This window comes from Bufo bufo, chromosome 2, assembly GCF_905171765.1.
Source record: "Bufo bufo chromosome 2, aBufBuf1.1, whole genome shotgun sequence".
NCBI lineage: Eukaryota > Metazoa > Chordata > Amphibia > Anura > Bufonidae > Bufo > Bufo bufo.
Genome location: NC_053390.1, coordinates 708,068,350 through 708,090,453, shown reverse-complemented (window position 1 = coordinate 708,090,453; position 22,104 = coordinate 708,068,350). Strand labels below are relative to the sequence as shown.

At 45.8% G+C, this 22,104-nt stretch overlaps 1 protein-coding gene across 1 annotated transcript in view; it reads right to left on the bottom strand.

The window, feature by feature from the left end:
- Positions 1 to 22,104, bottom strand: part of KLKB1 (kallikrein B1) — a 130,058-nt gene that overhangs the window by 5,693 nt on the left and 102,261 nt on the right. The window contains exon 15 of the mRNA XM_040418761.1: positions 1,303 to 1,457. Coding sequence (XP_040274695.1) covers positions 1,303 to 1,457 — 155 coding nt within the window. The remainder of the gene's footprint in view (positions 1 to 1,302; positions 1,458 to 22,104) is intronic.

Genomic DNA, 22,104 nt, shown 5'->3' with positions numbered 1-22,104 from the left:
TAAATCCATTAACAGTACTAGCAGACTGACCCATCAAAAGCAGAACCAGTAGAGTATTCCACCATGCCAAGTGTCAGCTTAAATAAATAACATCAGAAAACTCTATCCATAAACAATAACGCCTGTTAAATGTCCCATATAAGCAATGTGAGAAGAACTACAAGGTTATGTTGAAAATTCTAAATCCTTGATTTATCCTGCCGTTACTCGAGAGTTATGTCTTCAAAAAGTCGAAAAAATTGGACTTTTGCAACTTTTTGGACTTAGTTGCACAAAAAGTTGCAACTTTTTGCATTTTACATCAATCCAGTTTTGAAATATCGGTGGGGAAATGGGCATAGTTAGCTATGTTAATGAGTTTCATTCCAGATTTATCACAGAGACTTTTTTAAAAAGTCAAAATTTCACTTCATTAGGAGGAGGATGGAGTAGGAAAACTGGAGCAGCTTTTGTAGGGTTTAAGGATTAGACAAATTTATCAAACATCATGAGACATTTGATAATTGTGGCATAAAGTACGCCAACGGAGACTCATGCAAAGCTGACTTCCAATATTCCCCTCATGATAAATTCTCCCCAAAGTTTTCACAGTAGCAGCAAAATGTATGAGAGTTAAACAAATCTCATTTTTATGATGCAGAAAATTTCTGCAAAGAAATCCATGCATAACTTGACATACGGTGTGTTTTTTAAAATCCACAGCATGTTACTCTATGTTGCGGATTTAATACTTTACATTCAGGAGCATACCAGGATTAGGGATGAGCGAACTTGTGTTTTACAAGTTCGAGTTCGGGGTTCGGGTTTTATCACAATTCCAAATATGAATTCCGTTACCACGGGCCATAACGGAATTCTATGGGCTGCATAATGGAGTCCTCTCCTGCATACGGAATACATCATGGAATTGTAACAAAACCCGAACTCGCACTTGTAAAAGTTCACTCATCCCTAAGGGCTCGTTCACACTAACTTTTTTTGCGTTCCGTATACGGTCCGAATACGAAACCATTCATTTCAATGGGTCCGCAAAAGATGCAGACAACACTCCATGTGCTGTCCGCATCCATTTCTCTGTTCCGTGACCCCGCAAAAATGATGAGACATGTCTTATTCTTGTCCGTTTTGCGGACAAGAATAGGCATCTCTATAATGCAAATTGCAGAAGGCACACGGGCGGCATCCGTGTTTTGTGGATACGCAATTTGCGGACCGCAAAAAATGGCACGGTCGTGTGCATGAGGCCTAACCAGGATATTTACACAGAAATACAATGCATGCCTTTTATAAAGACCATCTTACATTTGTGTATGTTGTACAATCCAGTCTGTAAAATCTGTGACTTTAGTGTAAACTCCTGGCTTGTCAGGACGAGCACAGCCTTCGCCCCAGCTTGTAATTCCAATTAAATACCACATGTTATCGACTTCACAAGCTAGAGGACCGCCAGAATCTCCCTATAATAATAAAACATTTGTGAACAGCCTTATATGCAACACGTTAAAATAACATATGCGCTTTTGATTGAGCTGTATGCACTATAGAATGAGAGCAATATAGTGCAGGTCAGTCAGTAGTGCTCCACTAAACACAACATAGCAATGCATAATAAAACATTTGAAGATATGCCCAGATCTGGGGTAGAGATGAGTGAGCAAGTTGAGATTTGTTTTGGGTCCAGTTCACCAATTTTTTTTTTTAAAGTTCGGTCAGGACACAAATTGGTTTGGGCCGAACACGAAGTTACTCCAATTGCCCTGAAAGTTGGTATATAACCTCCCCTATATCTTTTCATTTATTTTTTATGATTATTTTTTTCCTCTCCACCAATCCCCCCTCCTCAAGCTCTGGAATGTAATGACAGCAATAGTAAATGATATCTGACATACATAGCTATGGGTATACGCACATTTCACAGCGTTATCATACAGCATGTTTAAAAAGACATTGCACTGGCATGTCTCATACTTTTTCATATAAAGTTTCCAAAAATTGTCTCTTATCGGGGGCAGATGATGTTTAAACACACACAGAGTTTTGAGGAAGTGTATTTAGAAAACGTTACGTGATGGTTGGCGAGTGAGATTAGTGGCAGGGCAATCTTTAACGTGAGGCAAAAGGGGCAGCTGCCTCTTGAGCCCCGCTGGCCACTGGTGACGTGGGGGGAGGCGGCAGGCACAGGGAGATGAGCACTTCCATTGTGGAAGCGCTCATCTCCATAGTCATCTCTATCGCCGTCCTCAGGACAGCGATACAGATGCAAGTGCTGTGGCGGGCAGGGGAGGGAGAGGTGTCTCCCTTCCCGTTCCTCTGATAGGCTGCAGGCACTAGGCCTGCAGCCTATCAGAGGCCAGTGCAGACGGCACAATGACGTCATCGTGTCGCCTGAGCCGTACAACGCAGGACACAGACCAAAAGAGGCCTGCATCGCATCGCTGCCAGCCTGATGGAGGTAAGTATGTGAGTTTATTTTTTTTACATGGTACTTCTACTGGCACATGATTGGGGGGCATCTATGGGGGCACTTGTTACTGGCACATTATTGGGGGGCATCTATGGGGGCACTTGTTACTGGCACATGATTGGGGGGCATCTATGGGGCACTTGTTACTGGCACATGATTGGGGTGCATCTATGGGGCCACTAGTTATTGGCACATGATCGGGGGTCATCTATGGGGGCACTTGTTACTGGCACATGATTGGGGGTCATCTATGGGGGCACCTGTTACAAGCACATGATTGGGGGCATCTATGGGGGTACCTGTTACTGGCACATGATTGGGGGCATCTATGGGGGCACTTGTTACTGGCACATGATTGGGGGGCATCTATGGGGGCACTTGTTACTGGCACATGATTGGGGGGCATCTATGGTGGCACTTGTTACTGGCACATTATTGGGGGCACTGAGGGGGCATCTATGGGGGCACTTCTTACTGGCACATTATTGATGGCACTTTTTACTGACACATTATTGGGTGGCACTATGGGGGCATCTATGGGGGCACTTCTTACTGGCGCATTATTGGGGGCACTATGGGGGCATCTACTGAGGCCACAAAGAAGGGGTATTTTATATGGGAGAAGGGGGGAGAGGAACACTATGGGGGCTTCTACTGAGGCTACAAAGAAGGGGTATTTTATATGGGGGGCTCTGTATAGGGGTATTTTATACTGGGGCACATTATGGTGGGTACTATGGGGAAGGGGAGAGTGGAGAACTATGGGCTCATCTATAAAGGGCACTAAGAAGGGGTATTTTATACTTGCAAATTATGGGGGACACTGAGGGCATCTACTGGGGCACTATATATGGGGCATTTTATACTGGTACATTATAGGGGAACTAGGAAGAAGGGGGGAGAGTAGCACTATGGGGATTTACTGGGGGCACTATATAGGGGTATTTTGTACTGGCACATTATGGGGGCACTATGGGGACATTAGCTCAACTGGGGGCATTAAAAGGGGGTATTTTTGCACTGGCACATTATAAGGAGAATTATTACTACTGGGGGGCTTTATTACTACTTGGGGCCAATGGGGAACATGATTACTAGCATGGGCACTATGGGAGCATTGTTACTTCTGGGGCACAATGGGGACATGTTGGGGGCACTGTAGGAGCACTATTACTACCATGTGTGCTCTAGCAGAAAATGATTCCTATTAGTGGGACTTTTGGGAGCACTATTACCGTAGGGGCACCTTATCGGCTTACCACAATAATTTTTGGGGGACGTTATGTTTACTTATGTGTACTTATGTGTACTTATGTGTACTTATGTGTACTTTATGTGTACTTTATGTGTACTTCCAAGCCACATAATCAGAATTTCTTTTATGTCAGGTGAATGCCTAATTTTTAAGGCCCATACTCCCGTGGCCTAAAATAAAAATTTTCTAGGCTCCAACAGGCCACATTTCAGAGAATTTCCCTTTAAGACGCATAAAAATGTCCCCTGGTTAAGATACATATTTTTTGTTGGAATTTTTGTCATTGAGCCCCCTCATCACAGTCCATGTTGTGGGACTATTTGTGCACTTCTACTAAGTATTTGGTGGCTGCAAATATGAGCTGAAGGTTTTTCAGATTCGCCTGTCATTAAAGTGAATGTGGCCCGCCGCGAACATGTGGTTGACGAACATATGATCGCGTTTGCGAACCGTCCCGGCTGATGTTCGTCCATCACTATTTATCTGTTTCTGCAGTATAGTATTGGGGAGCACAAAATGATGGAAAAAGTAGTAAACTAAGATTTTGTTTGTCAAACTGCCTAGAAGAGAAATGGCTCTAAAATGGTGGTCTGGTCTGAAGGTCTGAAAGGAGAAGATGAAAAAAGAGAACATCTACATCAAAGAGACATCACTGGATGTAAGAGGTATGTGGCGCTGTATTACCCTGTATGTAGGGGTGGATGGAGGGGTTAGTAGTACAGTACTATACTGCCTGTCCAAAAAAAAAGTCGCCACCTGGATTTAACTAAGCAAATAGTTATGAGCCTCCTATTGGATTATTATTTCATGGGCGATTATCTTTCAGCTGGCAATAAGTTATTTAACTCAACTGGTGCAATGAGTTGCTTCTCATTTCTTAAACAACCATGTCGAAAGACACATCTCGTGGTCGTGGAAAACATATTAGTCTGTTTGAGATGGGTCAAATCATTGGCATGCTTCAAGCAGAGAAAACATCTAAGGAGATTGCAGAAACTACTAAAATTGGGTTAAGAACTGTCCAACGCATTATTAAAAACTCGAAGGATAGTGGGAACCCTTTTGTATTCAAGGAAGAAATATGGCGGGGAAAAAATCCTGAATGATCATGATCGGCGATCACTTAAACGTTTGGTGAAATCAAATCGAAGAAAAACAACAGTAGAACTCAGGGCTATGTTTAATAGTGAAAGTAAGAGCATTTCCAGAACGCACAATGCGAAGGGAACTCAAGGGATTGGGACTGAACAGCTGTGTAGCCGTAAGAAAACCACTAATTAGTGAGGCAAACCAGAGAAAAAGGTTTCAATTCGCTAGGGAGCATAAATATTGGACTCTGGAGCAATGGAAGAAGGCCATGTGGTCTGATAAGTCCAGATTAACCCTGTTCCAGAGTGATGGGCACATCAGGGTAAGAAGAGAGGCAGATGAAGTGATGCACCCATCATGCCTAGTGCCTACTGTACAAGCCTGTGGGGGCAGTGCTATGATCTGGGGTTGCTGCAGTTGGTCAGGTCTAGGTTCAGCAACAGTATGTGCTCCAAGAATGAGGTCAGCTGACTACCTGAACATACTAAATGACCAGGTTATTCCATAAATTGATTTTTTTCTTCGCTGATGGCACAGGCATATTCCAAGATGACAATGCCAGGATTCAAATTGTGAAATAGTGGTTCAGGGAGCATGAGACATAATTTTCACACATGGATTGGCCACCACAAAGTCCAGACCTTTACCCCATTGAGAATCTTTGGGATGTGCTGGAGAAGGCTTTGTGCAGCAGTCAGACTCTACCATCATCAATGCAAGATCTTGGTAAAAAATGAATGCAACACTGGATGGAAATAAATCTTGTGACATTGCAGAAGCTTATCGAAACAATGCCACAGTGAATGCGTGCCGTAATCAAAGCTAAAGTTTTTTTTTGGTGGCAACTTTTTTTTTGGACAGGCAGTGTATCTGCAAATTGTAAAAAAAAAAAAAAGTCATCTTTAAAATACTATATATTTCTGTCAGAAGTTGTGCTTTTTTAATTTTTAGAATAATGATACAGCCATATTTGATACTTTTGTGCTGATTCTTTTTTTTAAGGGACACTATATGCAGTATGCCAGACCGACAGGGAAATTATATGTGAGGTCACGGTGTGAGCATTAGGTGGGCCGAGGTAAATACAGTTCTAGTTACTCTTGGTTATGTCGTCCCTGGGCAGGCCTGCATAAGTGATGAGGAGAATGGCACAGGAATTCTCTGGGGCACACTCTGGTTTAAGGGACACAGGCCAGATGGTGGTTCGAGGTGCCCCCTTGATGGTCTGTTATTAATGTGCCTATGGCAAGGTCTCCTACTGGGGCATACTGGGGTAAAAAAAAACATCTGTTTCATATAGTGCACATCTAGGAGTATAGGTGCATAAGTGAGTGTCACATTTAGGCCAGAAATACGGCTTTGGCATACTGGGTGAAACAAACCCCTCTGATTCATATAGTGCACATCTAGGATTATAAGTGCATAAGGGACTGTTCATTTTAGGCCAGAAATACGGCTTTTGCTTACTGGGGTTAAAAAACCCTCTGATATACTGCACATCTGGGATTAGACGTGCATAAGTTACTGTGAAATTTAGGCCACAAATACGGCTTTCTCATACTGGGGCATACTGGGGTGAAAAAAAAACATCTGTTTCATATAGTGCACATCTAGGATTATAGGTGCATAAGGGACTGTTCATTGTAGGCCAGAAATACGGCTTTTGCTTACTGGGGTTAAAAAACCCTCTGATATACTGCACATCTGGAATTAGACATGCATAATTTACTGTGAAATTTAGGCCACAAATACAGCTTTTGCTTGCTGTGGTTAAAAAACCAACTGATATACTGCACATCTGGGATTAGAGGTGCATAAGTGAGTGTCACATTTAGGCCAGAAATACGACTTTGGCATACTGGGGCATACTGTCACGGATGAAGTTAGCAGATCGCTGGAACATATAAAAAAAACGAGCGACTGGCTTGATTCCAAGCTAAGGAGCTAAAAGGTGAGCCCTATAAAACCCTAAGAGCTCTCCCTGACTGCTATGCACATAGAAGGGTGCAAGGGTCTGTATGGGACACTATATGCAGTATGCCAGACCGACAGGGAAATTATATGTGAGGTCACGGTGTGAGCATTAGGTGGGCCGAGGTAAATACAGTTCTAGTTACTCTTGGTTATGTCGTCCCTGGGCAGGCCTGCATAAGTGATGAGGAGAACGGCACAGGAATTCTCTGGGGCACACTCTGGTTTAAGGGACACACACCAGATGGTGGTTCGAGGTGCCCCCTTGATGGTCTGTTATTAATGTGCCTATGGCAAGGTCCCTTGTAGTCGTGATGCCAGTACCTTTTATGGTGGTACAACCATTTACTGTAGTGTTAATTGAGGAATTCGAGACTGAGACAAGGATGGTGCAATCCAACTTATAACTTTTACTGAACGTTGCTCCTGATAACGGTACATCCAAGTATAAAAAAGTCTCTAGTACATCCAGATATGAAATACAGTCTCTTTAAAAGGGACAGAGGTAAAGCTGCAAGAGGTCCACTGCTTACAGGTGTGATGTATGTCTCTCAGGCTATTAATGATGTAGGTTTTATGCTTACTGGTAGAGGACTTCTACGCTGGTCCCTGTTATCCCAGTGCAGGTTAGTGAGGCTGCCAGGGGCCGGTAAATCCTTTACTTTTAACTCCAAAGGTTCTAAGCGATGGCCTTAACCCTTTGGGTCTCTGTTTCTTTAGTGCATTCTGGATTATTATCCTTTTCTGAAGCTAAATTTCCAGCTGATATCCACTAACTCTTAGCAGAGTTCTGAGCCAGATGTGGACCACTTCAGCTCAGCGCTGAAGACTGACTACTACTACTAAGACTGACACACTAAGACTGAACTGCCTAATTAGGCTTCAGCTTGGCTATATATATGGGATATGTTGTCTCCCCCTAGTGGTAGGCTCAGTGTAATGGAATCTAACACACCTGTAGGCAGGGATTATGCACAAAGATGCACTGCAGCATAATTTTTTTTGATGAAAAACATGTGAAATAGGGAAACAAATTTGGGCCTAAATTCATTATCACTCCCAGATACTTTTGTGTGCTATGCTGTCTATTGGTGTAGTAATCACGTATACATGCTGCTAGTTTGAATCTAATCAGACCCCAATTTATTGGAAAGGTGTTTGTGAACACAGAAGTAAAAGGAAACTGATTTAGGCCTAAATGTGTTATCCCTCACATATACTTTTGTATGCTGGCCTGTGTATTGGTTTCCTCAACTTTAGGCCTCATGCACACGACCGTGGTGTGTTTTGCGGTACGCAAATCACGGATCCGCAAAACACGGATGGCGTCCGTGCGCGTTCCGCAATTTGTGGAACGGCACGGACAGCCTTTAATACAAATGCCTATTCTTGTCCGCAAAGCGTGGACAAGAATAGGACATGTTACAAAAGTCTCTGGCATATGCTAACATCCCTGTTAGCGAATCTACGATACGTAAAACACTAAACAAGAATGGATTTCATGGAGGATACCACAGAGGAAGCCACTGCTGTCCAAAAAAAACATTGCTGCACGTTTACAGTTTGCACAAGAGCACCTGGATGTTTCACAGCAGTACTGGCAAAATATTCTGTGGACAGATGAAACCAAAGTTGAGTTGTTTGGAAGAAACACACAACACTATGTGTGGAGAAAAAGAGGCACAGCACACCAACATCAAAACCTCATTCCAACTGTGAAGTATGGTGGTGGGGGCATCATGGTTTGGGGCTGCTTTGCTGCATCAGGGCCTGGATGGATTGCTATCATCGAAGGAAAATTGAATTCCCAAGTTTATCAAGACATTTTGCAGGAGAACTTAAGGCCATCTGTCCACCAGCTGCAGCTCAACAGAAGATGAGTGTTGCAACAGGACAACGACCCAAAGCATAGAAGTAAATCTGCAAAAGAATGGATTAAACAGAAGAAAATACGCCTTCTGGAGTGGCCCAGTCAGAGTCCTGACCTCAACCCTATTGAGATGCTGTGGCATGACCTCAAGAAAGCAATTCACACCAGACATCCCAAGAATATTGCTGAACTGAAACAGTTCTGTAAAGAGGAATGGTCAAGAATTACTCCTGACTAGAGTTGAGCGAACCCGAACTGTAAAGTTCGGGTTCGTACCGAACTTTAGGTTTTTCGGCACCCGGACCCGAACCCGAACATTTACGTAAAAGTTCGGTGTTCGGCGTTTTTTATGACGCTTTTTGAAAGGCTGCAAAGCAGCCAATCAACAATCGTCATACTACTTGCCCCAAAAGGCCATCACAGCCATGCCTACTATTGGCATGGCTGTGATTGGCCGACTGCAGCATGTGACCCAGCCTCTATTTAGCGCCGCCTGTCACTCTGCTCGGATTAGTGTAGGGATAGGCTGCAGCTGCTGTGAGGGAGAGATCAAGGAGGAATCTTATGAAGAACTGCTTCTTTACTCAGCGATCTACAGCAAATGTGTTTTGTGGGTGCAGTGCACAATTGTTTTAAGCCTGCTCTGAGCCAACTACTACTGAAAACGAACTTCTTTTCCTCCAGTTAGTTAATATCAATACATAATCTGCAGCCATTTTATGCAACGATAGTGCACCAGCACAGGATATCTGCATGTCTGCAAGTCCAGAAATACTGCTTTGAGACACTGGGGTTAAAAAAACACCTTTGTTTCATATAGTGCACATCTAGGATTATCGCTGCATAAGTTAATGTCACATTTAGGCCAGAAATATGGCTTTGGCACACTGGGGCATACTGGGTGAAGCAAACCCCTCTGTTTCATATAGTGCACATCTTGGATTATAAGTGCATAAGGGACTGTTCATTTTAGGCCAGAAATACTGCTTTTGCTTAGGGCTCTTTCACACTTGCATTGTTTTGTTCTGGCATAGAGTTCCGTCGTCGGGGCTCTATGCCGGAAGAATCCTGATCAGTATTATCCCCATGCATTCTGAATGGAGAGAAATCCGTTCAGGATGTCTTCAGTTCCGGACCGGAACGTTTTTTGGCCGGAGAAAATACCGCAGCATGCTGCGCTTTTTGCTCCGGTCAAAAATCCTGAACACTTGCCGCAAGGCCGGATCCGGAATTAATGCCCATTAAAAGGCATTAATCCGGATCCGGCCTTAAGCTAAACGTCGTTTCGGCGCATTACCGGATCCGACGTTTAGCTTTTTATGAATGGTTACCATGGCTGCCAGGACGCTAAAGTCCTGTTTGCCATGGTAAAGTGTAGTGGGGAGCGGGGGAGCAGTATACTTACCGTCTGTGCGGCTCCCGGGACGCTTCAGAGTCACGTCAGGGGCGCCCCACGCGCATGGATGATGTGATCGCATGGATCACGTCATCCATGCGCATGGGGCGCTCTGACGTCATTCTGGAGCGCCCCGGGAGCCGCACACACGGTAAGTATACTGTTCCCCACTACTACTATGGCAACCAGGACTTTAATAGCGTCCTGGCTGCCATAGTAACACTGAACGCATTTTGAAGACGGATCCGTCTTCAAATGCTTTCAGTTCACTTGCAGTGTTACGGATCCGGCGGGCACCTCCGGCAAATGGAGTACACGACGGATCCGGACAACGCAAGTGTGAAAGAGGCCTTAGTGGGGTTAAAGAACCCTCTGATATACTGCACATCTGGGATTAGAGGTGCATAAGTTACTGTAAAATTTAGGCAACAAATACGGCTTTCTCATACTGGGGCATACTGGGGTAAAAACAAACATCTGTTTCATATAGTGCACATCTAGGAGTATAGGTGCATAAGTGAGTGTCACATTTAGGCCAGAAATATGGCTTTGGCATAGTGGGTGAAACAAACCCCTCTGATTCATATAGTGCACATCTAGGATTATAGGTGCATAAGGGACTGTTCATTTTAGGCCAGAAATACGGCTTTTGCTTACTGGGGTTAAAAAACCCTCTGATATACTGCACATCTGGGATTAGACGTGCATAAGTTACTGTGAAATTTAGGCCACAAATACGGCTTTCTCATACTGGGGCATACTGGGGTGAAAAAAAAACATCTGTTTCATATAGTGCACATCTAGGATTATAGGTGCATAAGGGACTGTTCATTGTAGGCCAGAAATACGGCTTTTGCTTACTGGGGTTAAAAAAAAACTCTGATATACTGCACATCTGGAATTAGACATGCATAAGTTACTGTGAAATTTAGGCCACAAATACAGCTTTTGCTTGCTGTGGTTAAAAAACCAACTGATATACTGCACATCTGGGATTAGAGGTGCATAAGTGAGTGTCACATTTAGGCCAGAAATACGGCTTTGGCATACTGGGGCATACTGTCACGGATGAAGTTAGCAGATCGCTGGAACATATAAATAAACGAGCGACTGGCTTGATTCCAAGCTAAGGAGCTAAAAGGTGAGCCCTATAAAACCCTAAGAGCTCTCCCTGACTGCTATGCACATACAAGGGTGCAAGGGTCTGTATGGTAGACGATTGCATGCCGCCTACCTAATACTTTACCTGAAAACCCTATAATAGTGAGGGGACACGACCACCGGCTCCCTGCACTTAATACAGACGGAGTCAGGGTCACCTAGAATCAAGCCAGCAAGGAAACACAATAAAGTAAATGACTTATCTGAACAAACAGCAGAAGCAGCCTCCAGCAGTGAACACCTCCTCCAGGAAGTAGTATAAACCGCAAAGTGAGGCAGTATGGGAGGGATTAAAAAAGGAAGACGATTAGTCAAAATAAGTAACACCTGGCAGAAGGAAAGGAGATGAGAAAGTGAAATCAAAACAAAGAACATCATACAAGAGGTAGAGAAGAACGTCTGCCAGATCTTCTCACAGAACTAGCGGTGACAGTACCCCTCCCTCTACGGGTGGACTCCGGACACTCTGAGCCCACCTTCTCAGGATGAGACCTATGGAAAACCCTGATGAGACGAGTGGCCTTAATGTCCGCCACTGGGACCCACATCCTCTCCTCTGGACTATAACGATTCCAAGGAACGAGGTACTGAAGAGAACCGCGGATAATGCCAGAATCCACAATCCTAGAGACCTGAAATTCAAGATTACCATCAACAACAATCGGAGGAGGAGGCAAAGAGGAGGGTACAGTGGGTTGGACATAAGGTTTTAATAGGGACTTGTGAAAAACATTATGGATCTTCCAAGTCTGAGGAAGATCATGACGGACAAGATCTTGTAAGGCCCAATAAACTTAGGACCCAACTTCCAGGAGGGAACCTTCAGTTTGATATTCTTTGTAGACAATCACACCAGATCACCAACATTCAGGTCCGGACCAGGCACACGTCTCTTATCCGCCACACGCTTCTATCTCTCACTCATCCTCTTCAGATTACCCTGAATCTTTTGCCAAATAAATGACAAAGACGAGGAAAATCTCTCCTCATCAGGTAAACCAGAAGACCCCTCTCCAGAGAATGTCCCAAACTGTGGATGAAATCCATATGCACCAAAAAATGGTGAATTATCAGAGGACTCCTGGCGGCGGTTATTTAAAGCAAACTCAGCAAGGGACAAAAAGGAATACCAATCCTCATGATTTTCCGCCACAAAACAGCGCAAATATGTCTCCAGATTCTAATTGACACGTTCGGTCTGACCATTCGACTGCGGATGAAAAGCAGAAGAGAATGACAACCGAACCCCCAAGCGAGAACAGAAGGCCTTCCAGAATCTGGAAACAAATTGCGTGCCCCTATCAGAAACGATGTCTGAAGGAATTCCATGCAATTTAACAATATGATAAACAAACGCTTGCGCCAGCGTCTTAGCATTGGGTAACCCAGGAAAGGGAATGAAATGTGCCATTTTGCTAAAACGGTCCACTACCACCAGAATCACAGTCTTCCCCGAGGAACGAGGCAGGTCCGTAATGAAGTCCATGGACAGATGCGACTAAGGAAGGGAAGGAATGGGTAACGGGAGGAGAGAACCCGATGGCCGTGAATGAGGGTACTTGGCACGAGCGCAGGTCTCGCAGGCTGCCACAAAACCCTCAACCGTCTTACGAAGAGCCGGCCACCAGAATCTCCGAGCAATGAGATCCACTGTGGCTCTACTCCCTGGGTGCCCAGCAAGGACAGTATCGTGGTGCTCCTTAAAAACCTTGTGTTGTAAAGCGAGAGGCACAAATAACCTCCCAGGAGGACGAAGATCAGGAGCCTCTGCCTGGGCTGCCTGAACCTCTGCCTCCAAATCAGGATAAAGAGCAGAGACGACCACCCCTTCAGCCAAAATAGGACCCGGGTCTTCAAAGTTCCCCCCTCCTGGAAAACAACGTGACAGGGCATCCGCCTTGACATTTTTAACCCCAGGGCGGAACGTAACAACAAAATTAAACCTAGAAAAGAACAAAGACCATCTGGCCTGTCTCGGGTTCAAACGCTTGGCCGATTCCAAGTAGGCCAGATTCTTATGGTCGGTAAACACGGTAATAGGGTGTCTGGCTCCCTCTAACCAATGGCGCCATTCCTCAAAAGCTAATTTGATGGCCAACAACTCCCTATCTCCCACATCGTAATTTCTCTCTGCAGAGGAGAGTTTCCTTGAGAAAAAGGCACACGGTCGCCATTTGGCAGGAGAGGGACCCTGAGATAAGACCGCACCCACAAGCACCTCAGAAGCATCCACCTCCACAATAAAAGGTAGAGAGACATCAGGTTGTACCAAAATGGGAGCGGAAGCAAAACTCTCTTTAATACTAGAAAAGGCTTTAAGCGAATCTACCGACCACAAGGAAAAATCCACCCCCTTTTTATCAAATCAGTGAGTGGCTTAACAACAGAGGAATAATTCAAAATGAACTTTCTGTAATAATTGGCAAAACCCAAAAACCGCATCAGCGCCTTCTGATTCTCAGGAAGCTCCCAATCAAGCACAGTGCAGACCTTCTCAGGGTCCATCCGAAAACCAGAAGCAGAGAGAAGAAAACCAAGAAGTTGAATCTCCGGAACCGCAAACACACATTATTCCAGTTTAGCGTACAATTTATTCTCCCGCAGAATCTGCAAGACCTGAAATAGGTGGTCCCGATGAGTCTTGAAATCAGGAGAAAAAAATCTAAATGTCATCTAGATACACCAGTACAAATTTCCCCATTAAATGCTAAAAAATGCTGTTCACAAAATGTTGGAAGACGGCCGGAGCATTCATCAAACCAAAGGGCATAACCAAATTCTCGAAATGACCCTCAGGGGTATTGAAGGCCGTCTTCCATTTGTCCCCTTCCCTGACCCTGACTAGGTTGTATGCCCCTCTTAAATCCAACTTAGAAAAACTTTAGCCCCAACAATCTGGTTAAACAGGTCCGGGATCAGAGGAAGTGGATATGGGTCACGAATCGTGATACAGTTCAGCTCCCTGAAATCCAGACAAGGTCTTAAAAAAGCATATTTTTTCTTAACAAAAAAAAACCAGCGGCAACAGGTGACTTTGAGGGTCGGATGTGTCCCTTTCTCAGGTTCTCAGAGATATAAGTACGCATAGGCACTCTTTCAGGTTGGGAGAGATTGTATAATTGTGATTTTGGCAGCTTGGCGCCTGGGATGAGATTAATAGGGCAGTCGTACTCCCGGTGAGGGGGCAACTCCTGGACACCACTCTCGGAAAACACATCCGAAAATTCAGAGAGAAAAGATGGCACAGTCTTGGTAGAAACCTCTAAAAGAGACGCCGTGAGGCAATTCTCTCTGCAAAACTCACTCCAACCATTTATTTGCCTTGCTTGCCAATCAATGGTGGGGTTATGTTTAGTGAGCCAGGGTAGCCCCAACACTAGAGGAGTAGGTAATCCGCTTAAGATGAAACATGACATATCCTCAACATGAGCGTCACCCACAGTCAAACGGATATTGTGAACTATGCCCTTTAACGATCTTTGAGAAAGTGGAGCGGAATCGATAGCAAAAACAGGTATATCCTTTTCCAAAGTGCATACCTGGAAACCATGCGTTGTTGCAAATTGATTGATCAATGAGATTGACAGCTGCTCCACTATCTACAAAAATCTCACAAACAATGTTCTTGCTGTCTAGCGCCACCCTGGCAGGTAGGAGAAAACGGGAACTACAAGCAAACGGCAAACCTTCAATTTCCGCATCAGCCTTGCCAATAGTAGCAAATGGAAAGTTTTTAGAGGTTTTTTTTTGTTTTGTTTTTATTACCCTCAGAAAACGCCATGAATCTCTTAGAGGGGCAAACATTAGCCAAATGATTTATACCCCCACAACAGAAACAAACCCTCCTCTGAGGGCTGAATCCTCTACTATCATAGGCAAGCAAACCCAGCTGCATGGCCTCCTCCTCAGAGGGGATTGAGACAGACTGAGACCCCTGCAAACTGAATGAGACAGCCCCACTGTTCTTAGGCTGAATATGACAGGAAAGAGTAGTCTCCTCTCTCTCTAAGACGCCTGTCAATACGAACGGCTAGAGACATGGCTGACTCTAACGACGCTGGTCTCTCATGAAAAGCGAATGCATCTTTCAATCTTTCCGAAAGACCATGGCAAAATTGACTTCGGAGTGCAGCATCATTCCAACCAGTATCAGCTGCCCATCTCCGAAATTCAGAACAATATATCTCTGCGGACTGTTTACCTTGGCATAAAAGATGCAGTTTAGATTCAGCAAGAGCAATACGATCCGGGTCATCATAGATCTGCCCCAGGGCTACAAAAAATTCATCCACCGATTGGAGGGGCCGTGCCCCCACCGGCAGCGAAAAGGCCCAAGACTGAGCGTTATCCCTGAGCAGCAAGATGATGAACCCCACCCTCTTCTCCTCATCACCAGAGGAATGGGGAAGTAGGCGAAAATGGAGTTCGCAAGCCTCTCTAAAGCGAACAAAATTCTCACTACCCCCGGAGAACGTATCCGAGAACGAGATCTTAGGCTCGGAACAAACTCCATGAACGCCAGCAGAACCGGTCACCTGAAACTGAGACACAGTTTTACGGAGATCTGCTACCTCCAGCGAAAGACCTTGCATGCGGTCAATCAAGGCTGAAACCGGATCCATGATTAAGATGGTTATGGCGGTTTATAATGTCACGGATGAAGTTAGCAGATCGCTGGAACATATAAATAAACGAGCGACTGGCTTGATCCCAAACTAAGGAGCTAAAAGGTGAGCCCTATAAAATCCTAAGAGCTCTCCTTAACTGCTATGCACATGCAAGGGTCTGTATGGTAGACGATTGCATGCCCGCGTGCCTAATACTGTGTGACACCTGAAAACCCTATAATAGTGAGGGGACACGACCACCGGCTCCCTGCACTTAATACGGACGGAGTCAGGGTCACCTAGAATCAAGCCAGCAAGGAAACACAATAAAGTAAATGACTTATCTGAACAAACAGCAAAAGCAGCCTCCAGCAGTGAACACCTCATCCAGGAAGTAGTATAAACCGCAAAGTGAGGCAGTATGGGAGGGATTATAATGAAAGACGATTAGTCGAAATAAGTGACACCTGGCAGAAGGAAAGGAGATGAGAAAGTGAAACCAAAACAAAGAACATCATACAAAAAGTAGAGAAGAACGTCTGCCAGATCTTCTCACAGAACTGGCGGTGACACATACTGGGTGAAACAATCCCCTCTGTTTCATATAGTGCACATCTAGGATTATAGGTGCATAAGAGACTGTTCATTTTAGGCCAGAAATACGGCTTTTGCTTACTGGGGTTAAAAAACCCTCTGATATACTGCACATCTGGGATTTGACATGCATAAACTACTGTGAAATTTAGGCCACAAATACAGCTTTTGCTTACTGGGTTTAAAAAAAAACTCTGATATACTGCACATCTGGGATTAGAGGTGCATAAGTGAGTGTCACATTTAGGCCAGAAATACAGCTTTGGCATACTGGGGCATACTGGGTGAAACAACCCCCTCTGTTTCATATAGGGCACATCTAGGATTATAGGTGCATAAGGGACTGTTCATTTTAGGCCAGAAATACGGCTTTTGCTTACTGGGGTTAAAAAAAACTCTTAAATACTGCACATATGGAATTAGAGGTGCATAAGTTACTGTGAAATGTAGGCCACAAATATGGCTTTCTCATACTGGGGCATACTGGGGTGGAAAAAAAACATCTGTTTCATATAGTGCACATCTAGGATTATAGATGCAAAAGTGAGTGTCACATTTAGGCCAGAAATACGGCTTTGGCATACTGGGGCATACTGGGTGAAACAAACTACTCTGTTTCATATAGTGCACATCTAGGATTATAAGTGCATAAGGGACTGTTCATTTTAGGCCAGAAATACGGCTTTTGCTTACTGGGGTTAAAAAACCCTCTGATATACTGCACATCTGAGATTAGAGGTCATAAGTTACTGTGAAATTTAGGCCACAAATATGGCTTTTACTTACTGGGGTTAACAAAAAACTCTGATATACTGCACATCTGGGATTAGAGGTCATAAATTACTGTGAAATTTAGGCCACAAATACCGCTGTCATATAGAGTTAAAAAAAAAATTGAGTGCAATACCCTACATCAGGGTTTTTATTGGCGGTTAATTATTTTTAACAGACTTAACCACTTTTTACTTTGCTTGGTGAAAGCTAACTATGAGGCAAACATCTAATAAGGGACGCGGTCATGGTCGTGGTGGTGGTGTTGTTGGAGCCTTTGGTGCAGGGAGAGGACGTGGCCGTTCTGCCACAGCTACACGTCCTACTGAACCTACTACCTCAGGTCCCAGTAGCCGCCAGAATCTACAGCGATATTTGGTCGGGCCTAATGCCGTTCTAAGGATGGTAGGGCCTGAGCAAGTACAGACGCTAGTCGATTGGGTGGCCGACAGTGAAACCAGCGGGTTCACATTATCTCCCACCAAGTCTTCTGCAGAAAGCGCACAGGTGGGATATAAGCATATCGGGGTACCTGTCTGAGCCTCAAGTCATGCAGCAGTCTCATATGCTGTTTGAAGACTCTGCTGGCAGGGTTTCCCAAGGGCATCCACCTAGCCCTTCCCCAGGGGTGGAAGACATAGAATTCACTGACGCACAACTACTTATGTTTCCTGATGAGGACATGGGAATACCACCTCAGCACATCTCTGATGATGACGAAACACAGGTGCCAACTACTGCGTCTTTCTGCAGTGTGCAGACCGAAAAGGAGGTCAGGGAGGAAGACTGGGTGGGACACAATGCAGGGGACGATGAGGTCCTAGAACCCACATGGAATGAAGGTCGTGCCACTGACTTTCAGAGTTCAGAGGAAGAGGCAGTGGTAAAACCGAGCCAACAGCGTAGCAAAAGAGGGAGCAGGGTGCAAAAGCAGAGCAGCCGTCATTAAAACAGTTCGCCTGATATTGGCCACCGTCACCAGGGACTGAGCACACCAAAGGCAGCTTCAAGGAGTTCCCTGGCATGGCACTTCTTTAAACAATGTGCTGATGACAAGACCCGAGTGGTTTGCACGCTGTGCCATCAGAGCCTGAAGCGAGGCATTAACGTTCTGAACCTTAGCACAACCTGCATGACCAGGCATCTACATGCGAGACACGGGCTGCAGTGGAGTAAGCACCTTCAAAACCAAGAAAGGGCTCAGGCCCCTCCTGCTCCCTCTTCTGCTGCTGCCTCGGCCTCCTTCTTTGCCTCTGGAGGAACGTTGGCACCTGCCGCCCAGCAAACAGAGGATGTGCCACCAACAACACCACCTCCGTCACCAAGCATCTCCACCATGTCACACGGAAGCGTTCAGCTCTCCATCTCACAAACCTTGGAGAGAAAGAGTAAATTCCCACCTAGCCACCCTCGATCCCTGACCCTGAATGCCAGCATTTCTAAACTACTAGCCTTTGAAATGCTGTCATTCAGGCTGGTGGAGACGGACAGCTTCAAACAGCTCATGTCGCTTGCTGTCCCACAGTACGTCGTTCCCAGCCGCCACTACTTCTCCAGGAGAGCCGTGCCCTCCCTGCACAACCAAGTATCGGATAAAATCAAGTGTGCACTGCGCAACGCCATCTGTGGCAAGGTCCACCTAACCACAGATACGTGGACCAGTAAGCACGGCCAGGGACGCTATATCTCCCTAACTGCACACTGGGTAAATGTAGTGGTGGCTGGGAGCTGTTTGGCGCACGTCCTTCCGCCGCCAAGGATCGCAGGGCATCATTCTTTGTCTCCTGTTGCCTCCTCTTCCTACTCGGCTTCCTCCTCCTCTTCTACCACCTCCTCATCCGGTCAGCGACAGACCTTCACCACCAACTTCAGCACAGCCAGGGGTAAACATCAGCAGGCCGTTCTGAAACTGATGTGTTGTGGCAGGGTATAGAACAACAGACCGACGAGTGGTTGCTGCCTGTGAGCCTCAAGCCCAGCCTGGTGGTGTGCGATAATGGGTGAAATCTCGTTGCAGCTCTGGGACTAGCCGGTTTGACGCACATCCCTTGCCTGGCGCATGTGCTGAATTTGGTGTTGCAGAAATTCATTCACAACTACCCCGACATGTCAGAGCTGCTGCATAAAGTGCGGGCCGTCTGTGCGCGCTTGGAGCGTTCTCATCTTGCCACCGCTCGGCTGTCTGCTCTACAGAGTAACTTCGGCCTTCCCGCTCACCGCCTCATATGCGACGTGCCCACCAGGTGGAACTCCACCTTGCACATGCTGGAGAGACTGTGCGAGCAGCAGCAGGCCATAGTGGAGTTTCAGCTGCGGAACAGCACCACTTCACCACCAATGACTGGGCCTCCATGCGAGACCTGTGTGCTCTGTTGCGCTGTATCGAGTACTTTACCAAAATGGCCAGTGTCGATGACGCCGTTATCAGCGTTACAATACCACTTCTTTGTCTCCTTGAGAAAACACTTAGGGCGATGATGGAAGAGGATGTGGCCCAGGATGAGGAGGAGGAGGAAGAGGGGTCATCTCTAACACTTTCAGGCCAGTCTTTTAGTAGTGGCTCAGAGGGAGGTTTTTTGCAACAGCAGAGGCCAGGTACAAATTTGGTCAGCCAAGGCCCACTACTGGAGGAGGATGAGGATGAGGAGGAGGATGGGGATGAAGCATGTTCACAGCGGGGTGGCACCCAACGCAGCTCAGGCCCATCACTGGTGCATGGCTGAGGGGATACGGAGGACGCAGACGATACGCCTCCCACAGAGGACAGATTGTCCTTACCTCTGGGCAGCCTGGCACACATGAGCGACTACATGCTGCAGTGCCTGCGCAACGTCAGCAGAGTTGCCCACATTTTAACGTGTGCTGACTACTGGGTGGCCACCCTGCTAGATCCCCGTTACAAAGACAATGTGCTGTCCTTAATTCCCTCACTGGAGCGTGATCGGAAGATGCGCGACTACAGGCGCACGCTGGTAGACGCGCTCCTGAGAGCATTCCCGACTGATGCCGGGGGACAAGTAGAAGCACAAGGCGAAGGCAGGGGAGGAGGAAGAGGTCGCCAACGCAGCTGTGTCAGCGCCAGCACCTCAGAAGGCAGGGTTAGCATGGCCGACATGTGGAAAAGCTTTGTCACCTCGCCGCAACAACCGGCCCCAACTGCTGATATGGAGCGTGTTAGCAGGAGGCAGCATTTGAACAACATGGTGGAACAGTACCTGTGCACACGCCTACACGTACTGTCTGATGGTTCTGCCTTATTCAACTTCTGGGTCTCCAAATTGTCCACATGGCCAGAGCTTGCCCTGTATGCCTTGGAGGTGCTGGCCTGCCCTGCAGCCAGTGTACTCTCTGAAAGTGTATTTAGCACGGCAGGAGGCGTCATTACAGACAGACGCAGCCGCCTGTCCACAGCCAACGTGGATAAGCTCACGTTCATTAAAATGAACAAGGCCTGGATCCCACAAGACTTGGGACATTTTAGAGCCATTTTAGTGGCTAAAAGTTCGGGTCCCCATTGACTTTAATGGGGTTCGGGTTCGGGTTCAAGTTTGGGTCAAGTTCGGGTCCCGAACCCAAACCTTTTTTTCAAGTTAAGCCGAACCTGCCGAACCCGAACATCCAGGTGTCCGCTCAACTCTACTCCTGACCGTTGTGCACGTCTGATCTGCAACTGCAGGAAACGTTTGGTTGAAGTTATTGCTGCCAAAGGAGGTTCAACCAGTTATTAAATCCAAGGGTTCACATACTTTTTCCACCTGCACTGTGAATGTTTACATGGTGTGTTCAATAAAAACATGCTAACATTTAATTCTTTGTGCGTTATTAGTTTAAGCAGACTGTGATTGTCTATTGTTGTGACTTAGATGAAAATCAGATCACATTTTATGACCAATTTGTGCAGAAATCCATTTCATTCCAAAGGGTTCACATACTTTTTCTTGCAACTGTAAGGCCTCTTTCACACGGGCGTTGCGGGAAAAGGTGCGGTGCGTTGCGGGAACATGCACAATTTTTCTGCGCGACTGCAAAACATTGTAATGCATTTTGCACTTGCGTGAGAAAAATCGTGAATGTTTGGTACCCAAACCCGAACTTCTTCACAGAAGTTCGGGCTTGGGATCGGTTTTCTGTAGATTGTATTATTTTCCCTTATAACATGGTTATAAGGGAAAATAATAGCATTCTTAATACAGAATGCATAGTACAATAGGGGTGGAGGGGTTAAAAAAAAATAAAAAAAAAATAAAAAAAAATAAACTCACCTTAATCCACTTGCTCGCGCAGCCCGGCATCTCTTCTGTCTTCTTTTTTGCTGTGTGCAGGAAAAGGACCTGTAGTGACATCACTCCGGTCATCACATGGTCCATCACATGATCCATCACCATGGTAAAAGATCATGTGACGGACCATGTGATGACCGGAGTGACGTCACCACAGGTCCTTTTCCTGCACACAGCAAAAAAAAAGACAGAAGAGAAGCCGGGCTGCGGGAGCAAGTGGATTAAGGTGAGTTAAATTATTATTATTTTTTTTTTAACCCCTCCAGCCCTATTTTACTATGCATTCTGTATTAAGAATGCTATTATTTTCCCTTATAACCATGTTATAAGGGAAAATAATAATGATCGAGTCCCCATCCCGATCGTCACCTAGCAACCGTGCGTGAAAATCGTACCGCATCCACACTTGCTTGCTGATGCTTGCGATTTTCACGCAACCGCATTCATTTCTATGGGGCCTGCGTTACGTGAAAAACGCACAAAGAGGAGCATGCTGCAATTTTCGCACAACGCACAAGTGATGCGTGAAAATCACCGCTCGTGTGCATAGAAATGAATGGGTCAGGATTCAGTGCGGGTGCAATGCGTTCAACTCACGCATCACATCCGCGCGGAATACTCGCCCGTGTGAAAGGGGCCTAAATGT